Source organism: Bombyx mori, chromosome 4 (assembly GCF_030269925.1).
Source record: "Bombyx mori chromosome 4, ASM3026992v2".
Classification (NCBI taxonomy): Eukaryota; Metazoa; Arthropoda; class Insecta; order Lepidoptera; family Bombycidae; genus Bombyx; species Bombyx mori.
In genome coordinates this window covers 5,922,950-5,944,782 of record NC_085110.1, presented here as the reverse complement: position 1 = coordinate 5,944,782, position 21,833 = coordinate 5,922,950, and the positions used below count along the sequence as shown (strand labels likewise).

The 21,833-nt window shown below is 35.3% G+C and overlaps 2 protein-coding genes and 1 long non-coding RNA gene across 4 annotated transcripts; 1 reads left to right on the top strand and 2 right to left on the bottom strand.

Moving 5' to 3' along the window:
* Window positions 1-344: 344 nt before the first annotated feature.
* irp2 (immune-related protein 2) lies at window positions 345-8,014 on the top strand. Of its 2 annotated transcripts, XM_012692845.4 has the most exons (5): window positions 345-710; window positions 1,934-2,107; window positions 3,759-3,926; window positions 5,990-6,090; window positions 7,772-8,014. In XM_012692845.4, the coding sequence occupies exons 2-5, from the start codon at window positions 1,949-1,951 to the stop codon at window positions 7,842-7,844; spliced, it is 501 nt and encodes a 166-aa protein (XP_012548299.1). In that variant the 5' UTR covers window positions 345-710; window positions 1,934-1,948; the 3' UTR covers window positions 7,845-8,014.
* Window positions 8,015-8,019: 5 nt separating this feature from the next.
* LOC101744473 (MKRN2 opposite strand protein) lies at window positions 8,020-11,680 on the bottom strand. The gene is made up of 4 exons (XM_038021815.2): window positions 10,974-11,680; window positions 10,812-10,889; window positions 10,522-10,729; window positions 8,020-10,161 (listed from the first exon to the last, which is right to left on the bottom strand). Exons 1-4 carry the CDS (start codon window positions 11,096-11,098, stop codon window positions 9,928-9,930), a joined length of 645 nt encoding a protein of 214 aa, XP_037877743.1. The 5' UTR covers window positions 11,099-11,680; the 3' UTR covers window positions 8,020-9,927.
* A 5,083-nt stretch (window positions 11,681-16,763) lies between these two features.
* On the bottom strand, window positions 16,764-20,703 carry LOC119631225 (uncharacterized). Its single transcript, XR_009972916.1, has 2 exons — window positions 19,840-20,703; window positions 16,764-17,246 (listed from the first exon to the last, which is right to left on the bottom strand). It is a non-coding gene; the product is annotated as an uncharacterized LOC119631225 (long non-coding RNA).
* Between the last annotated feature and the right edge of the window lie 1,130 nt (window positions 20,704-21,833).

Here is a 21,833-nt window from a genome sequence, read left to right as displayed (position 1 = left end):
CTAAAAAAGCTCTCATTCAATAATCTGACGATTTCGATGTGATGTAGACTCGTGACCATTATTATAATATGCAAAAAAAATATCGAAATTTTGAAATATTCCCGACAGTGACGATAGTAGTAGGCTATCGTCATTGTCGGGAATTTTTAAAAAAGATGTAAAATTTGTAAGTGGGTGAAGTGGTTGCTTCTTTTAACTTTACATTTTGCACGTGTGATGATAGGTAGATCTATACCTACTTATTTATTTATCGTATGGCATTCGTTTACACTGCGTGGTTATAATTTAAATTTACAGTTTGTGAAATAATCGATAGCTTCTTCTGTTACATTTTTGAGATCTTCCACTTGGCCTGCGAATCTCGTTGATGGCATTCCATGACAATGTGGCGTATAGTTTGCTCTGGGCATCCGCATTCACAGCTTTTTAAAACATACAAATAAAATTAACATTATCCTGATTCAGCACTCTACAAGAAAACATGACTTGAATAAATTATTTAAGCACACGTCACAAATCTAAAACTTCTAGTCATGGTGTTATGGCACTATGTCCACTTCACACAATCAAAATAATACTGTTTGGCCTTCTGCCCTTCCACGCGGCTTTGGGTTCAATATATAGCTCTTGAATGGCGAAGATTGCAGTTTCAATTCGTTCAAGCATTCTCGGATACCAGACGCAAGCGCTCTGTATAAATTAAAACGCAGGTAAATAAAAAAGCACTTATAGACCTTTAAAAATTTTAGAATAAGAACTTAGATAAAGATTAAGATTTTAAAGTTAGTATCTTTTATACGATTATAGATACTACATGTAAACACAGACGACTAAGCTAGTCTTGTAATTGAAAGTTTTAATTTCAAACAAAATCTAACGAAAAGCTAACAAAATTATGTTTTTTTTTTTCAAATTTATTATTACTATCATTAAACCAGTTCAATATTTGCACGTACGTTACCGTTCGATACCTTTAAATTCCCTTTTTGACGTCGAATTAACTTTTTACGTAAAATGATTATTTTTTAAATTAAACAAGCAATTTAATACATTGACTTTTAAAATTACACAAAGCATATAGTACCTACGTTTAGTTTAAGTTTCACTTTAATCAGAATAAATTTCGATAAATAATATTTTTAAAGTCCGTAAATTGAAAACAATATAGTTTTGTCTGAATAGATAGAAAATCAATGAAAACGAGAGAAGATGTAACCAGCTATCATCCATCCAAATGCTAACAACTACCAACCCTTTGCGTGTCAACCATAGCATGCTTCCGCACACAAACAGCGAAACTTAGATCAATTCATTGCATATTCAATGCATTTCTTAACAAAGATCACGGTCAACAAGGCACTCCGATCTGTAGAAAATAGATGTTACCGCCAACACAAACATTTCCAAACCTAGTCTACCGATCTACGTCTGCCTTAAGCATTTTATGCAATAATACAGCGTGAACGTTTGTCGATTGGAAACTTACATCATAACACATGTGGAGAGCATAGCATGTCCTCGACCACCTACCAGACTTCAAGATTTGATGAACAGAAAGGACCATGACCCGCTTTAGAATGACGTGAATCGATGCAAAGATTGTAACTCGCGATCCGACTAAAGTTAATCGGTTACTTGAAACCGCACGAAAACCTAAATGCACCTGACAAATTTAAGCCAGGAAGAATGTCGTCTCCGGTAACAATTCAACACCAGAATGGACATGGCTTATCTACAATAATACATTATTTTATTTTTTTCATGCACACGTGTTAGAAGCGCAATTGATTCGCAGTAGTTACTTGGAAATTAGGGCATCAACCCTAGGATTATTAAAAGGGATCGTACGACTACACTGCCGCGGTGCGTCTTACTTATTCCCGAGCGTTTGAATTAACTACTTCAATTTGGTACAAAATTAAATTTATTTCAGGTTAAGATCTAAAAAATGCGTTTCTTATATGCTGTCGGTGTACTTTGCGTGGCGTCTTATGCCAACGCATATTCTTCTGGGGCACCAGAGAGTGCATGCATTGACATGATCCCGAAGCATCCTGTCAGTCCTCAAACGTCTACACCACCTTACACCATTACAACCAGCACAAAGGTAAAATGTCTCTTTTTCACTCATCACATTAGTCGAATTAAATACTTAAAGTAGCCGTACCTTTGTAGTCGGTAGACTTTTTTTGTTTTAAGCAAAAACCAAACAAAAAATCAAACAAGTGCATGTCGTATTTAATACAATCAATTTTAAGTTAATTGAGATAAACATTCCGTGATAAAATCAAAAGTAACTCATTTTTTCCATTAAAATTTTACTTTACTGCAGATTTCTAAGCAGCCGGTGCCCGTAAATTTCTTACATCGAAAAACAATTAATTCTACTTCAAATGAGATTGAAAGATTTTTCAAGTTTATTCAGATATTGGCTCATTAGATGTTTAAAAAATGTATAGGGAAGCGTACATTTCACGGGCTTAGAAGCGCATATCTCCTTAACTTTTGAACGCAAGTTTGTGTGTAACCGAATTTTATCCTTCAATTACTTACATGTGACGAATCTCATCCATTATCTTTTTCTTTTCATTGTAGTTACTTTTTAATTTAATTTCCCAAAAGAACAGTTCAGGCGAATAGACGAAATTACATTTACTTTAAGTCAAACTATAATACCTACTAAAAGCTGGCAAACACTTTGTTGTAAGCTTGTCTAGAGCTATCTGCCCAGTTCTTTTATCTTACATTTGTCTTTTATTTTTTAATTTTTTATTGCTTAGATAGTTGGAAGAGCTCACTGCCTACCTGGTGTTAAGTGGTTACTGGAGCCCATAGACATCTACAACGTAAATACCGCCACCCACCTTGAGACATGAGTTCTAAGATCTCAGTATAACTACAACGGCTGCCCCGCCATTCAAACTGAAACGTATTACTGCTTCACGGCAGAAATAGGCAGGGTGGTGGTACCTACCCGTGCGGACTCACAAGAGGTCCTACTACCAATAATTACGCAAATTATAATTTTGCGGGTTATGATTTTTCTAATATCTTACCGGTACATTACATTTCATTTCGTTAAAAATTGTATTTATAAGCACGTGTCCGCGGAAGGCGACCTCGCGCCGCTCGATTGTTCGAATAAGCTCCAGTTCTTTGTCCATGTGTTCCGGACACTGAAATCCAATTGCTTAAAATAAATATCCGCAATCTTTCAAACTCTGTCCGTCAAACTAAAACCGAGCATGTAACGACAATCGCAAATCAGAAATGCTTCCGGTGTTGTACTAAAAAAATCGAGTGATTCGTCATATACCTACAACATCATAAGCTATTCCCGAGCCCTAATAAGCTTTATAGTTTGCTCTTAGATAAATATTTCATCCTGCATTGGAACGACGCTGGCGCTACTTCGATTTTACTGTCAGTCAAGAATCAGAATTATTACAACCGCCGACAGTTTGTAAGACTTGGTTATCCAGAACATACGGTTCAATATTTGCCTCGAATATAAACAACAATACAAATAATAATAAAGGAAGAAAAAATCTTTCAAAATGTCACGTTCACAAAGATCGACATAAACGTACTTCTTCTATTTTTTAACGACACAAATCAAAAATTATAATTTTAAAAGTCCATGAGAACAACATGCTATTAACATAATATTTTCGTTCCTATCGAGCCTTGACACGATCTAGAAGGTCACGCAAATAATTTCCACCAAGATGTTTTAATGTATTTTATTATCTCATTAGACAGTCAAAGCCGGTACTCCCATGGAAGTTGTGATCAGCGGTAACAAGCCAGAGAACATTATACGCGGTCTGCTGCTCGAAGCCCGCCAGGGAAACAATATTGTCGGCAAGTTCACTTTGAACCCTAACGACCAATTCGCGAAACTACTCAATTGCGGCGAGCCTGGAGTAAGTACATTTTATTAATTTACTATTTCAAAATAGTCTCAAATGTCTCAAAATTGGTAAAAATCATTTCTATACCAGTAATAAAATTATAATGATTTATTTAAAAAGAGACTGAATTTCTAAATATGTATAAACTATTAATAGCTTTATCAAGCTAGCCTTTCGTTATTAATGCCACCACTTAGTGCTTAACAGAACACCATTTTAGATGCGATGACCTCCGGTGCTACTCATCGTCTGCGGGCAAGGACACTATAATCTTGTCTGCCTTTACAAAAATTCTAATTCTAATTGATACATCATTAATTTATATTTAGCTTACCCATAAACATTATAAGGTTAATATTAGATTTAAGCTATTTTCCAGTTATATTGCGATGTCTCCACCTATATATGTTCATTTGGTTTTTTACCTATTATTTCATGTTAAATACAGTAAGTACTACAGAGTCTAGGCCGACAGAAAATAACAGCAATTTGTAAAACTATTTACCAAAGGATACGTTCTAATTCAGTAGTGATGTTAAGAAGCTACCTGTACCTACCTGTTTCGCCATGAAGCAATAATTGTGTTCCAAATATCAATAGAATTCAAACTTCCATCTTAAGTAATGAAACGAACGCCAGCTTCAAAATCGTGCTATCAGAAAAAAATACATGAGTTATTTTTGGTAATACTTAAGTTCCGACAGTAAATACATAGCTTAAGGTAACTTTGAATTGAGAGTCATTAGACAATTTAAGTACCTGCTTCAATGCAATCCCGATTATTAAATAGTCAACCTTGAATGCTAACGTAGGTATTTAATTTTTACAAACAAAAAAAAAGCCTTAGTGACTATACAAATCTATGCATTTCGTGACTTCCGCTAGTGTCAACTTCGTTCTTAGTACGTTAGTACCTACTTGTAATTAAAATAATAATTGCGAATTACTATCAATGTTAATAACGTGTTTGTTTATTCATGATTTAAGAATCATTGATAAGATTATAGTTTTACTTTAGTGAAAATAGTTGAGTTCGTTACCGACCGGAATTAAGTAGTGGCTGAGCATAGGCAGAGATAGATAGCTACGCAACGTGTTTTTTCCCGTACTTACCTAGTTACAAATAGCCTCGAGGAGCTATTTAGGTTTTACCGAACTATTAGGCGAGCTCACGGGGTCCAACCTGAGAGATATTGCTAGCATCTACTTTAGTAAGAGTAGTAATTGCGACCCCCTAAGATCCAATGAGAAATTAAGTGGAGTAAGTTTCACGTCGCACGACGAAAAAGGTGACCAGAGCTTGAAATGTCTAAAAGCACCAACGTGAATCCCGATGCTTGTCTTGAGACATGACTTTGAGGTTTCAGCTGCAGCTACGTTTATTCCGTGCACGTTTTGTTTTTGACAATTGCCTAATTTCTTTGTCATGACATTTAGACTAAAGTATGTTTCTTGTTTCGTAAAGCCTTGCATATAACTTTGCTACACCATGCTTAAGAGCAGGGCCGGACTTATCTGAAGTGCCGCCCGCGGGGTACCGTTAACAATGCAGTCCCACGTTTTATAAAAACTAGGAGGTCTGGTGCAATTTTTTATAAAAAATATATATCTTTACATAACTAATACTATAAAAACAAAAATTAATCTTAAAATATGCAAATTTACTGTACGTATTTCTTATTTATTAATATTTTAAATATATAACTAATCACACTTTTCAAACTTTTAACCTCCATAACGGAAAGGAACATGTTGTTGCACACTTTCCAAAATTAGTCGCTCTGGGGATTAGCCCGTGGGGTCGTTTGTGTGAGTTCGGCACTGGAGAAGAGCCTTGACCAAAAAGCGACTAACGAGTCTAGTTTTACAATTTATATTGAGATTTTTTCTCTTAAATATTATTACTGTAAATTAAAAAAACAAAATTTAAATTATAAAAAACACCTTTAATGAATAAACGACAATTTAAATTTATGGTTATATTTCCCAATTAAATATAATACTATATGTAATCGATTTTCTGTTTGTTTTCTACTGTTCGTACAAAATTCATATATTATTTTGTATACTTACAGAATGCAGTGACTCACAAGAAGCACGATGAACAATATGACAAACAAACTGTTGCGTATACTTGGACTCCACCTGTGGGCTTCAACGACGAAATCAAATTCAGGTAGGTAGATGAGTCTATCTTCTACTTCGATAAGGCTATGCGTCATGATAAGCGCCTTATCGTTGTCGCCGCTAACTACTCCCTGCATCCTGATCACGCAGGAGCCAGTAACCGTCGACACCCTAGACACGTCCTTACGGATCCATCAGATCTAATAACCTTTACATTAGACGTCTTTGATAACCATACTCATCGAACCCGACAAAGAGTTCGACATGCAACTTAACCCATACATCAGTCCACTGAGTTTCTCGCCGGATCTTCTCAGTGGGTCACGATTCCGATCCGGTAGTAGATTCATTCGCAAGTCATCTTCGGAGGCGCTCGGGCGGCTGTTAGCAAATCCTACAACTCCTGGCGAAGTCTTTGCTCGCCCACCTGTCCTGATGAAACTGGAAAGGCCTCTGGGCCACCAGTAATCCTTCAACTTTCTTGGGTAAAATAGAGTTCTAAAAAATGGAATGAAGATTTGGAGCTAATACGTCGCGGGACTAATATATCTACCAATATTGTAACTATACTTGAGACCTTAGAACTTATATCTCAAGGTGGGTGTCGCATTTACGTTGTGGATGTCTATGGGCTCCAGCAACCACTTAACACCAGGTGGGCTGTGAGCTTGACCACCCATCTAAGCAATAAAAAAAAAATTGCGAAGCAACTGTCAGCTATACCTATGTGAAGTAACGTATTCTTTTACAGCGCAAAGTTCAATGTACGATTGTGAAACAAGTCGGCATTGACTCGTCAAAACTCAATTTTATATCAAATCAATGAATTGGTTATTTAGATGCCAATGGGCAATAAAGACTAATTCGTATAGCATCATTATTTTAATTAATTTTATCAAATTTATATTACGTTCAAAAAAATTTCATGATCGTCTGCTATCTTTAAAAATATTTATGATAGATAACTTTACACAGGGGAATAGATGCACGTAACGAAATGCTATTTTTCTAATTTTATTAAAGAATAAAAATGATTATAGCATTTTCTGCGGTTTTCGCGTGTTGTAGATTCTATATATTTAAATTTAAAAACACTGTTACGGTACAATCTCGCGTTTTTAGTTGCCATTATATTATTTCTGACGTTTCGAATACTATAGTTTTCGTGGTCGCCAAGGACCACGACATAGAAACAATTCAAAGGTCTATAGGGATTCAAAAAATTTCGTGTGAGCTTAATCTTTTTTCAGCTTTCGTATTTTATACAGGAACATACGTACATGCGTACATTTCTCGTCGAACTCGCCGAAGAGTTTGACGTACAAACTAACCTAACTAACACAACTCACGATTCTAGCCGAATCCTCTCAGTGGATCGCAATTATAGATACCACGAAGCAATTAAGTAAGCAAGCTAACAAAGTTGAGCTTTGTGAGCTTACCTCTCGATAACCACTTACCATCAGGTGGGCCATATGCTCGTCTGCCTACAAGGGCCATAAAAATAAAAAGGTATCGTGAAGCAGTAATGCGTTTCGGTCTGAAGGGTAGGGCACTTGTAACTATACTGAGATCCTAGAACTTGTATCTCAAAGTGAGTGGCACATTTACGTTGTAGATGTCTATGGGCTCCAGTAACCACTTAACACCAGGTGGGCTGTGAGCTCGTTCACCCATCTAAGCAATAAAAAAAATACAATTTATCTTAAAGCATACTCTTTCTATTTCAGAGCTACCGTGGCCTACAACGGCGCAAAGTTTTGGGTGGGATTAGAATCTGCACCAGTTAAAGTTATTAATTAATATATCATTGTCATAGTTACATAATAATAGATTTAAAGATGTATGTATTTCGTGAGCACGTTCGTATTTGCAATACTGATTGAACATGATTGTTACCAATTAAAGTAGCTATTTAAGGAATAACTAATTTAAGTATAATATTTACTGTTAATAAAGGTATTTAATTAAAACTTCGTTTTCATGTTAACAAATACTTTATTTAGACACATAGCACCTAAAAATGTCTTCGAGATCCATTTCTAATGTTCTTAAAGTTGAAGTCTCAGTTTTAAGAATAGGAACCGATGCTCGTATCTATAGTGAGACGATATTAAATGTTGCAAAACTTGATGTGTCATCAATTTATTTCTGCAAAATGTAATGTTGAGGATATAAACAAACTATAGATACTGGCTTTTCAACATTTCAAACACAACTCCTTTAGTTCCTTAATGGTGTAATATTAAGCAATAGATACTGAAGACCGCAAGGTAAGTAGGTAATATTATTAGAGAGGCCAATACATAAAGTTTTGGAATGGCGCAGGAGTAAAGGTCAAACAATTCACAATGAAGCAATTCTAACACTGAATTCTATTCACATTGACATTCACGCCATAGTCTCAATTAGTCGGCATAAGATTAATATTGAAATTACTACAGTGATAATATAATTATACATAACATATCCACTATTAAGTCAGGACAATTATTTTCAGATATTTAAATTTGAACATATTGCTTCATAATAACATTTTATACTTATTATCAGATTATTTTTTTAAAGATAGAAATGTATCAATCTTTCTTAGCCCGCATTAAGTGGTGTCCCTGGAAATCACAATCTGAATGCATCAGTATACTTAGAAGAAACAAACAAGAACTTTCCAAAACCATCATGGTCATGGTCACTGTTGCTTATGGATATCGGCAAAACCAGCTACCAGGGCAAGCTGCTGCTGTTTAGGTAAAAGATTGTTTGGGAACAGTTGTAAATACAATAGTGCCACCTTACAAAATTTCAGTAAAGCTAGTACTTAAATTTTTGAATGTCATGTGAATAGTTTTTAACAGAGAATAGTACTAGAGCATATACTACATAAAAAGCTGATCATAATTTAATTATTTGAAGTTTAAATAAATTATGACCTGTAAAAAAAAAGTCTAAAAAAGGAAGCAATTACACATTACATTGGTGACATTTAGTATGTACCTATACTGTGATAGCATTTCAAGGAAATTATTACACCACATTTCAAAAGCTATAAATTACAAACACATGATTTTATCATTTCAAAAACCAAATTCATTAAATACAATATTAATTATTTAGCTCCAATTCTTCACATGTTTTTTCATCACCGAGAAATTCAACCCAATTCAGACTCAATCTGTTAGTAAGAAACACAGCAATACTAGCACGTCACTTAGAAGAATGACACATTGTTTTCAATGAACCACATGTAAATATATAGAATGGCTAATTGAACATTAACTATTATTAACTACAATTTAGATATTCACTAAAAAAGTACAAAAGTTTAAGATATGTTAATCCCAGTTAGTTATTGTGTTTGAGTGAAGAATCATTTTCCTTTACAAATAAGTTTTTATTATATATTAATAGTATCTATGACTACAGCATAACTGGCAAGACATTAATTCTATTGAACACTGATGAGATAAATAAATAAATTAATCATGTATATAAATAGTCTGAGACCCTTGAAAATTATAAATATTTAAGATTTTTAAAAAACAAGCTGAGCCCACTCCTTTACTGACATCTGTTTAAATCCCAGATGAAAAATTTTCAAATCCTTTCTAAAATACTTGACTGAACTGATAACATATAGAATACATTTTCTTAAATTAACACCTGTAATCAATTCCAAATAACATTCTCGCATTTGAGATCTTTTTTCCAAGCAAAAAGAACAAAAATAAATCATTACTATTAAATGATTTAAATAAAGAAAAAATTCGTTTGGTCTACAGTAAATGCGTTTTAATTTAACAAATCTTATATCTAAATATAAAAACATCACAGTTAATACTGAATATGTGCTAAATAAATACATAGATTAAAAGATACTCATAGGCTATCATTGGTTCTGTATGAAATAATTCTGCCTCTTAAGCTGTCTATATAACGAAATATACTTTCCAGCCGCTGATGTTCTTGGCACCACATACTGCTTACAGAAGAGTTTGGGGTCATGGGCTTTCTCTGAAAGCTCCCCGCAGTCAAGAGCTCTCAGGAATGTTAACACAAAGGTGAAGCAGTTGTGTCTCTCTTCATTATATTTGTCTGCCTGCCAGAATGGACTCAGACTCACCTGATAACAATGAAAAAAGTAAGTGTTTAACAATAAAGATGAAAATAAGTATCATAGTAGAATAATTAAATATATAAATCTAGCAAAGAAGTTACTATGATGTTGTAAACAGAAATTTATGCAAAGCCTGTTTAAGATCCTTATTCACATACTACAAAAGTTCATTAGACTAGCAATAGCATCACAACTCAGGTCTTTGAGATTACTCCACAAGGTGATCAGTAAACTGAAGATCAATACGACTCAACTGCAAAATAAGTTATTTCAAAAAGTCATTATGTTAAAAAAAACAACTCTATTGTCAATCTATAGCACCCTAAAAATTATAAACACAATTATACCTAATGTTACATGATTTACCTTTAAAAGAACACTGTCCCATATTTCATTCCAAAGTTCATCAAATTGTTCCAATAGAAGACATTGGTCCCAATCAGCACTCGTGTCAAAATCACTCCATTGTTTCACAGCGTTATCAACCCCTCGTATTCCTTTTTCACTAAACTCTACTACACAACCATGGGAATTGGTCACGCCTATATGCAAGTCTTTGGAATTGTAATAATCGCTAAAATAAAATAAATAACATAACTTTTATGATAAGAACAATGACTCACACAAATTCTGAGATATAAATTTCGTAAACTCACTTTAAAAAGTCACCGTGTGTAGGTTTCATTACAATTGCACGAGGATGCTGGGACGCTTTCACAAAAGGATAAGGTACCCTGAAACAAAATTAGGGCATTTAGCGACGACCTTCATATGTCACGTTTGATCAGTTTAAAAAAACACTATAACAAAAGAATTACCTGAAAGGCAATAGATTGTAGTCATATCTATCCAAATTTTGTTTACACACTGGGCACTGTTCTGGGATAATTGTACAAAATACTTTGTGATCACAATGGTGGAAACAAAGGATTCCAGGATCCATTTTCAACAACTATTACTCTTATTTCTTCAATTAAACACCTAATGTATTTTATTTTGATGTGTTCGCTGTGCACTATGAAACCTTACAGTAAAGTAAAATATGAAACCTCTGCTATAGAAACTTATTGACAAAGCAAAATCTAATGAGATTTTCATTAACGTCATTGTTCCACCTTTCACATGTTGGTTTTTGAAAACGTTTGCAAGGCGTTTTGAAACCTTGACTTCGTCGAAGAAGTGTTCGAATTCAAAAAAACTTCAGAAAGAAAAACTATCAAATCCTATTAACAAAAAATAATAAAAAAAAAATTAATTTAGAATTAGCTAATGCAGCAGCACAAATATAAGATAATTTATTATTAGCCGAAAACTGATGCAATTTTTGTTTAAAAACGAAAAGTTACTTTCATCAATAAGATGTTTTCGAATGTATGACTCGTTATTAATTCTAATTGGACAATGCTCCCAGCTGTCAAAAGTTGTGAACAGATGTTGATAACGGCAAATGTTATTGGAGCCTTCAAAATGAACGTTTCCATTGGTTTCTTTTTACCAATGAAATTAGTGGAATCTTTTAACTTGTTTGGCGGGATTTTTATCTAACTTTATTGATAACTAAATTTTTATTTGGCATTTTTATTTCATTATGAATGTTGCAAATAAAGATTCAAATCGATTATTATAAAAGGAAATTAAATCGCCTAAATAATAATACATAATACGCCTTATACATACGAGACGTAATTTTATAATAGATATTTTTTTATTTTTTTACTTTTCACAATAATGGCGAAGAAACTACGGTTTATGTAGCTTCCCAATAAAATTAAATATGACGCTTACAGTCAATAGGCTTAACAAGTCATTTGAAATTGACAATTCTAACTTTGAAATTGTTTTGGTTTTACCGCGTCCTAGAAATTTTCGAGTAGTTGATTTATTTACTCATGTATAACAACTATTATTATGTTTTAAATTTTAATGAGGTAGCTTTAACCAGCCTTACTAATGGATTGTTATACGAATTATATCAATAACGCGTGTACCACATTGTGCTGTAGTGTGTGATTAGTTGAGTTGTCATGACGACGGACGGTGGTATACCACGCCTCACTTATGAGACCCAGTTTTTCGTTCCACTGAGCACTGGCGGCCACCTATCCTTTGTGCGTCGTTCGATTTATGTTTAACAACTATTCAAGGATCGTGTTACGTTAAAATTAAGTGTGTTATTTAAAGTTTTATATTAATTCGTGTCAGTTCTACATCTCAAAATCGAATTTAATCGTAATTCGTATTGATCTCTTGTGGTTTGAAATTGATTATTTAATTTCATTATTATTAAAAAAAATGTGAATTAATGGTCTTTTGATTAAATACTAAATTTAAAATGTATGAAAAAGTAAAGTCTTATTTGCGTGCTGTGTGGTGGCTAGCTGCGGTCAGGATGGCATCCGCAGGCCTCTCCTGCCTTAGCAACCCTTGCCTACACGGCATATGCATCGATGATGTAAACAGGTAATGCTCATAAAAAAGGTTTGTTTACTAAAAGTATTAAGTTTAAGATTTTTCTCTTATTTTAACCCTTTTTAATTTATGTGTTAATTGGATTTTACTTGATTCACGTATAATTAATTAATGCTATTGGTTCAAGGAGATCTTTCAAAGATAATTTTCATAAATGAAATGTGTATGCAATAGATAACATTTCAAAAGAATTTACAATAATTTAGTGTAAACACACTTGTAGCTGAGGCATTTAATGCTAAAGGTGTAACTGGGATATCTTTCCGTAAATCATCTGTACTTATCGTGAAGTGTGGTCTTAGTTGCTCACGGCTCATACTGTGTTAACTATTTTATTCAACTTGCATTGTCAATTTCACGTCGCTCTTCAGCTAGTTTCTTCTTCCCATTAAAGCATTAAGTGAACTTTACTCTGCGGTAACACATTTAATAAATTGGTAAAAATAACATAATAGCATCTCTCATCTTTATAAACGAACTAGTGACCCGCCCTCGCTTCGCTTCGGAAATATTAAAACACACATGAAACAAAAAAAAAAAAAAAAAGTAGCCTATGTTCATCAGGGACAATGTCGGCTTCTAATGGAAAAAGAATTTTTCAAATCGGTCCAGTAGTTTCGGAGCCTATTCGAAACAAATCTTACCTCTTTATAATATTATTATTATTATTATTATAGTATTATAGTATAGATCACAGGGAACCGCTCGCTCTATTTCGTCCGAATACATAAACATAAAAAATACTAATCTAATAAGTTATGTAAATAAGTCAGGCTGCTCTCAAGTTTGGACGCTACTGAAATAGACTCCGAACTAACGCTGGAGTGGCTATGGATACATAATAAGCTGCGACACAACGGTGCCAATTTTAACAGGGTATTTTGGACCTGGACCTTTTGGTGTCGAAAGAAATAAAAAGGCTTTTTTTTTATTGCTTAGATGGGTGGACGAGCTCACAGCCCACCTGGTGTTAAGTGGTTACTGGAGCCCAAAGACATCTACATTGTAAATGCGCCACCCACCTCAAGATATAAGTTCTAAGGTCTCAGTATAGTTACAACGGCTACCCCACCCTTCGAACCGAAACACATTACTGGTTCACGGCGGAAATAGGTGGGGTGGTGGTACCTACCCGTGCGGACTCCCAAGAGGTCCTACCACCAGTGATTACGCAAATTAAAATTTTTGCGGGTTTGATTTTTATTACACGATGTTATTCCTTCACCGTGGAAGTCAATCGTGGACATTTGTTGAGTACGTATTTCATTACAAAAATTGGTACCCGCCTGCGAGATTCGAACACCGGTGCATCGCTACATACGAATGCACCGGACGTCTTATCCTTTAGGCCACGACGACTTCTAAAGTTAGTTGCTGATTTACCAAAACTGGGCTCGGATAAAGCAATGATAGTACCCGAATCATATTGCATAGGGATTCCCATGATGATGGTCTATGATGCATTGAAAAACTACTCCAAGACCAAAACGAGTTAGGACATTAAAAAGAACTCCTTAGTGAAGCTAATGCAGATAAAGTCACATAGCTTTGTAGAAGCCTAAGATATTTACCTACTTGGGGCGCTCACACTACATTTCGGTACTGGGAAGAACCTAAACAAGAAGAGCTTGGGTGACGACGCAACATATAAATTATTCAAGGAGGGTGTGGAAACTACACATCACATACTTTACGAGTGTGATGCCGAGCAAGGATAATGAACTTCTTGGGCAGCGGTTACCCTTACCAAAGTGTTTATAGCTTTGTATCTCCAAACCAGATATATATAGCAGGATTCACATGAGCTGTGTTCGGATATCAGGGGTACGGCTCAGGAAACACTCGACACTAAAAGCATAGTATCTATTTTAATTTTGAGGCGCCGAGGTCTAAGGAGCCACACGGCGCGACGTGCACGTATCGATCGATTGTGCCGAGGTACAAATCCCGCAAGCAGATACCATTTTTTGTAATAAAATACGTACTTAACACAAGTTCTCAAATGGCTTCCACGATGAAGGAATAACATTGTGTAATAAAAACCCAAACCAAATAAATGTCACGAAGCAAATATGGGTCCCGATTTGAACGGTGTGATAGCCGTTATACTTAAAATTACTTACTATATTTACAATTGTGATTTAGACCTCATGTCTCGTGGTGGGTGGTGGTGTTCACATTTTGACGTTACTCAGTGGGTCGCGATTCCGATCTTGTAGTAGATGTATTCGCGAAGCAGCTACCCTTGAGCTATTAGGTCTCCTTCGGAGGCGCTCGGGCAACTGCTAGCAAATCCTACCCCTCCTGACTGAGCCCGTGCTCATCCACCTATTCTGGTGAAACCGGAAAGACCTTGGGGCCACCAGTAATCTTTTCTTCCTAACAAAAACATTTTGACTTCTCTGGGTTTCGATAACGTCAATTAAAAAAAATTATAATTCTTAACGTTCAAACTCAAAAGCTACTAAAAAACAAACAAGAAAAATCACTTGATAAACAGAGAGAGATTTTTATTTATCAACCGATTTTCCTTAGGACTCGAGAGAGAAAGAACTAGGGAAATAGAGAAAATGGACAGCACTGACTGTTCTTTGACTATCCACCGCTTGTGTTGAATTAGAGTATTCTTCGGTGTTTAGCTTTGGGGTAAAAAACCACTTATACTTAAATAAATATATGTAGTTTAAAAACAACAAAAAAACGCTTAAATAGCATACCGAACTAACTTTCGAACTAATAAATTACTAACCGTCCTTTTTTAAATCTCGTTGATACTGGTATACTGGATACATGAGAGCGAAGATATAAAATTATTGTAGTGTCATCGGTATGTATTTAATGCGTGTGTAAATTTTCAAGGCAATGTGACGTTTTGAAGTCTGTGAAAAACACGTTTAAAGATTCCGATTTATGCGAACACCCATAATAATAATAGGTTGGGGAAAGAGTCTTTTCGCATTATAGTATGTATAAGCTTGTAATAAAATCTCTTTTTTTGTAAAAAAATCTTGTAATTTGTATCTGGCTGGTTTTGGTATCATTAAAAGTTTAAATTTTAAAGAAGATAATTCCAAATTCAAATTAGGAAAATATGTGATTTTTATTTATTTTTCGTACTGTCAAGATGAGTGAACCTAATGAAGAAATTCGATACATTTCAAAATTTTACTACAAAAAAGGTAAAAATACAACGCAAGCCGTGAAAAAAAATTGCGATGTTTATGGACCTAGTGCGGTGTCTGTGAGAGTAACACAAATTTGGTTTAAGCGTTTTCAATCCGGAAAATTTGATGTCAAAGATGCTCGTCGCTCTGATCGCCCTAGTACGGATAAAATGGATGCCATTTTTTAAAAAATGGGGCAAGGTCGGCATATCAGTAGTTACGACGTAGCTGAAGAACTGGGAATTGACCACAAAACAGTTTACACAAAACAGAGTACCTCACGAGCTCACTGAGAGAAACCTAATGAACCGTGTACTCATTTGTGATTATTTATTATGACGTAATGAAATCGAACCATTTTTGAAGAAGCTGATAACTGGTGATGAAAAGTGGATCACGTACGACAAGAACGTGCGAAAAAGGTCGTGGTTAAAGGCCGGTCCGGTTTCACATACTGGCGAAACCCGGGTTAATTCGCAACAAGGTGATGCTGTGTGTGTGGTGGGATTGGAAGGGCATTATTCATTATGAGCTGTTACCAGGCAGAACCATCGATTCTGAACTCTACTGCAAACAACTGATGAGATTAAAGCAAGAAGTTGAGAGAAAGCGGCGGGAATTAATCGACAGAAGGGGTGTGGTTTTTCATCATGATAATGCTAGACCTCACACATCTTTAGCCACTCAGCAAAAATTAAAAGAGCTTGGCTGGGAGGTGTTAATGTATCCGCCGTATAGTCCTGACCTTGCACCTTCAGGTTTCTACATGTTTCGGTCTATTCAGAATTCTTTAGGCAGTGCCAGGTCACGAGAGGACTGTCAAAACAAATTGTCGCGGTATTTTGATCAGAAGTCCCAAAATTTCTATAGCAATGGGATCGTGTCCCTACCTACAAGATGGCAAAAAGTTATCGAACAAAATGGTACTATAAACGGATCCTCAGGGTGGCGGCGACAATTGAGACAATTTACATCCACACGAAATAATATATTCTCTTTAGTACACATTACGGTGGGTAGAATACGAATGCAACAGAGATATGCTAACCGTCGGTATTTATACAATCATCTTGACCTATTTTAATACAAACTGAGTAGGTAATATTAAACATTGATCATCTTAATTATTCTGCTGATTATTTACGTACAATTATTATTTAATAATATGGAATTATGTAACAAATAACATTAAGACTTATTGCGCCGGAAGCTGTCAAGCGGAAGGCGCCAATAAAATATTATAAGTATAAAGAAAATATGAATGAACTATTTACTTGATTATGAAATTACTAATTATATTATAAGAATAATAAGTTCTATATATTTCCTAAGTTCGTAAATAATTTATTATGTGAGGCCGGAAGTGTTGCTCGATAACATTCGGCCATCCTGTGTATGCCGTGTCCCACGGCGATCAGCGCTGCTATTGGCGCCTGGTTTGTCGCTGGTGTATGGCACCTGAAATTGACATGTTTAAGCAGTAATTATATCTTGTATTATCTAATTCATACGACACACCTTTTATTTATCATAGATCACACCTTTTATTTGTTGTACATCACACACCTTTTATTTGTTGTACGTCACACACCTTTTATTTGTTGTACGTCACACACCTTTTATTTGTTGTACGTCACACAGCTTTTATTTGTTGTACGTCACACAGCTTTTATTTGTTGTACGTCACACAGCTTTTATTTGTTGTACGTCACACAGCTTTTATTTGTTGTACGTCACACAGCTTTTATTTGTTGTACGTCACACAGCTTTTATTTGTTGTACGTCACACAGCTTTTATTTGTTGTACGTCACACAGCTTTTATTTGTTGTACGTCACACAGCTTTTATTTGTTGTACGTCACACAGCTTTTATTTGTTGTACGTCACACAGCTTTTATTTGTTGTACGTCACACAGCTTTTATTTGTTGTACGTCACACAGCTTTTATTTGTTGTACGTCACACAGCTTTTATTTGTTGTACGTCACACAGCTTTTATTTGTTGTACGTCACACAGCTTTTATTTGTTGTACGTCACACAGCTTTTATTTGTTGTACGTCACACAGCTTTTATTTGTTGTACGTCACACAGCTTTTATTTGTTGTACGTCACACAGCTTTTATTTGTTGTACGTCACACAGCTTTTATTTGTTGTACGTCACACAGCTTTTATTTGTTGTACGTCACACAGCTTTTATTTGTTGTACGTCACACAGCTTTTATTTGTTGTACGTCACACAGCTTTTATTTGTTGTACGTCACGCAGCTTTTATTTGTTGTACGTCACACAGCTTTTATTTGTTGTACGTCACACAGCTTTTATTTGTTGTACGTCACACAGCTTTTATTTGTTGTACGTCACACAGCTTTTATTTGTTGTACGTCACACAGCTTTTATTTGTTGTACGTCACACAGCTTTTATTTGTTGTACGTCACACAGCTTTTATTTGTTGTACGTCACACAGCTTTTATTTGTTGTACGTCACACAGCTTTTATTTGTTGTACGTCACACAGCTTTTATTTGTTGTACGTCACACAGCTTTTATTTGTTGTACGTCACACAGCTTTTATTCGTTGTACGTCACACAGCTTTTATTCGTTGTACGTCACACAGCTTTTATTCGTTGTACGTCACACAGCTTTTATTCGTTGTACGTCACACAGCTTTTATTCGTTGTATATAACACAGCTTTTATTCGTTGTATATAACACAGCTTTTATTCGTTGTATATTACACAGCTTTTATTCGTTGTATATTACACACCTTTTATTCGTTGTATATAACACAGCTTTTATTCGTTGTATATAACACACCTTTTATTCGTTGTATATAACACACCTTTTATTCGTTGTATATAACACAGCTTTTATTCGTTGTATATAACACAGCTTTTATTCGTTGTATATAACACAGCTTTTATTTGTTGTATATAACACAGCTTTTTTTTATTTTATATAACAGCTTTTTTTTTTTGTACATCACACAGCTTTTATTGATAACTGATGCAGCCTCTATTCTGAAATAGTTTGATTTTGTTTTATCAGATACTTGCAATTCTGAGTCAGTAGATTGGTCAAGTATCATAACGTTCATACTACTTTGTAGACTCATTTTTATTAGTAATAATTTCCACGCGTGCTTATTAATCAATTATGTTTCCATTCAATGATTTTGTCTCAGATATTAATTATTTTTAAAAAGCAATCTTTCGACCTTACAAGTCCACCCAAAAGTACATAGGACATGCAGCCCAGCTCAAAATATACAGAATTCATAAGAAATTTTTCATTAGTGTTAATATTGAGATAAACTTGTACCAAAGCAGCAATTTACTGTGATATTATACAGCTGTGTCCTAAATACATTGGACAAGTCTGTCTGTAATTTTTTTTTTTTTATTTTTTTATTTAAGGTCCCTTTTTAACAACTAGTGTCATTAACGACCACAGTTTACAGTATCATTTTAAGTTACATTGACTTCAACATCATACTAAATTATACAAACCAATGATCTTTAAAAAACTAAGGGTCTGTTTATACCCATCTTGAGTCAGACAGTCTGTTAAATTATCAGGGAGCTGTCTGTAATTTTATTTCACTAAGAGTACTATTAAAAGTTTCACTACTACCCACGAATTTAACAGAATTTTGTGATATTGATATTAATCATTGATTCTCCGATTATTAAATCTATATCAGCGATGTCGTAATTCGTTATTTCCACAAAGCCACAATAATGTTGTCTATATGAACATTCACGGGGATGTTCCTAAAGATGTCGACAAGTATGAGCCTCCAAAACCTCTCATTGTAACCACGGAAGACAATCTTTAATTTTTTAACTTATCAGCATATGCCACACAAAATATTTAATTTGCTGCCCATGTCTACGTATGCAATGAGACTAGAGCCATTAATTAACACTTTTTTTTTTTTTTTTAAATCTATGCATACGCTGTATGTTGTAAATATGATATTACTCACTTTTGGGTGTGAAGAGCTGGCCGCATACCATCAGCTAACCGACGTGTGTCCCGGGCGATGGCACACCTCGCAGCGCGGCTCTTTGCAGTTCTGTGTTTCATGACCTTCTCTTCGGCAGGCGTAACATTTCTTTGGTTGAAAGTCGGTCCCTCTTGCAACTGGAGCAACAGCACCTTCTCCATGTGGTAGCCATTCGCGGATGTGTAGTATAGTTGCGGTGGTGTATCGCACAATCCCTAGCCGACCCACGAAGACATATCTGCATGATGAACTGGCAGTCTTTGTTGTCCCATCCATATACGTGATCCAACTGGTCGATCTTGTGCAGCCATCCCTTGACGTTGCTAGATTTTTCATCCGGCCGGAACGTTGGAATAACCTCCGCATCGGTTTGGGTGACACGTCGCATTTTGTATCGCCTGTGTTTCTCAGCGGTCTCAAATCCGTCAATGCATGGGCCTGGCATAATCCCACTTCTGAAGTATAAACGGATCCTCAGGGTGGCGGCGACAATTGAGACAATTTACATCCACACGAAATAATATATTCTCTTTAGTACACATTACGGTGGGTAGAATACGAATGCAACAGAGATATGCTAACCGTCGGTATTTATACAATCATCTTGACCTATTTTAATACAAACTGAGTAGGTAATATTAAACATTGATCATCTTAATTATTCTGCTGATTATTTACGTACAATTATTATTTAATAATATGGAATTATGTAACAAATAACATTAAGACTTATTGCGCCGGAAGCTGTCAAGCGGAAGGCGCCAATAAAATATTATAAGTATAAAGAAAATATGAATGAACTATTTACTTGATTATGAAATTACTAATTATATTATAAGAATAATAAGTTCTATATATTTCCTAAGTTCGTAAATAATTTATTATGTGAGGCCGGAAGTGTTGCTCGATAACAGTACCTACATACTTTAGTTAATGTAAATAAACTATATTAAAAAATGCTGTGAATTTTCTTCAAAAACTCGATTTTTTTTTCTCTACTTATCATATACCGATCTAATAAAAATATGTAATTTTTCAGTACATACTCTTGTTACTGCGTTGATGGTTACACTGGCGTGCAATGTCAAACCAATTGGGACGAATGCTGGTCGAGCCCCTGTTTGAATGGAGGCAGCTGTGTTGACGGCGTGGCTTCATACAACTGCTCCTGTCCTGAGGGATTTATTGGCGAGTTTTTATTTTGATTATTTGTATGTGTGGACGAGCTCACGGCCTGCCTAGTGTTATGTGGTTACGGTAACTCATTGACATCACCTTGAGACATGAGTTCTAAGTCTCCGTTTTATAGTAAAACGGCCGCTCACCCTTCAAACGGACTGTTGCTTCAAGGCACAAATATGCAGGATGGTGATACCCATCCGTGCGGGTCTTAAGACGCCTTACTTATTATATGTTAGTATACAACATTAGTTAACTTTATAAACCTACTAACAGATATCCGACTACACCTTTATTCATGAGACCACTATAACCAATCGAAACTCTGATTATAAATTCTTATGTCCCGCAATTTTACGGCTCAAACCTGTTTGTTGTACAAAAAAATGTAAACTTGGATCTTACGTCTCGGGTTCGGTGGGCAGTTTTTATGTCGTGATATCTATGGGCTCCTGTAAGCACATAACCGAAGGTGACATATTTACTCTTTGAATGCCATGTACGTTACAGGTGCCCTACGTGGCGTACTGAAGTAATTATGTCGATTTCTCTCTTCGATCTTCGCAATAAGGCGCCGGAATATCCAGTAGACTTTGGGATAGACGAATTTGAAGATACTGAGAGTGAATCTATTTCTAAGAGACCTAAAGACAAAACATACATTCACAAACAAAAGAAGGCAAAGTTAGGCAATCTAGGCGCCTTGGTAACAGAAATCGACATAATTGCTTCAGTGCGCCGTGTAGGTCACCAGTGCCCTACACGGCCCTACACACCCAGTCAAAGGGTTTTTTTTTGTTATTGCTTAGATGGGTGGACGAGCTCACAGCCCACCTGGTGTTAAGTGGTTACTGGAGC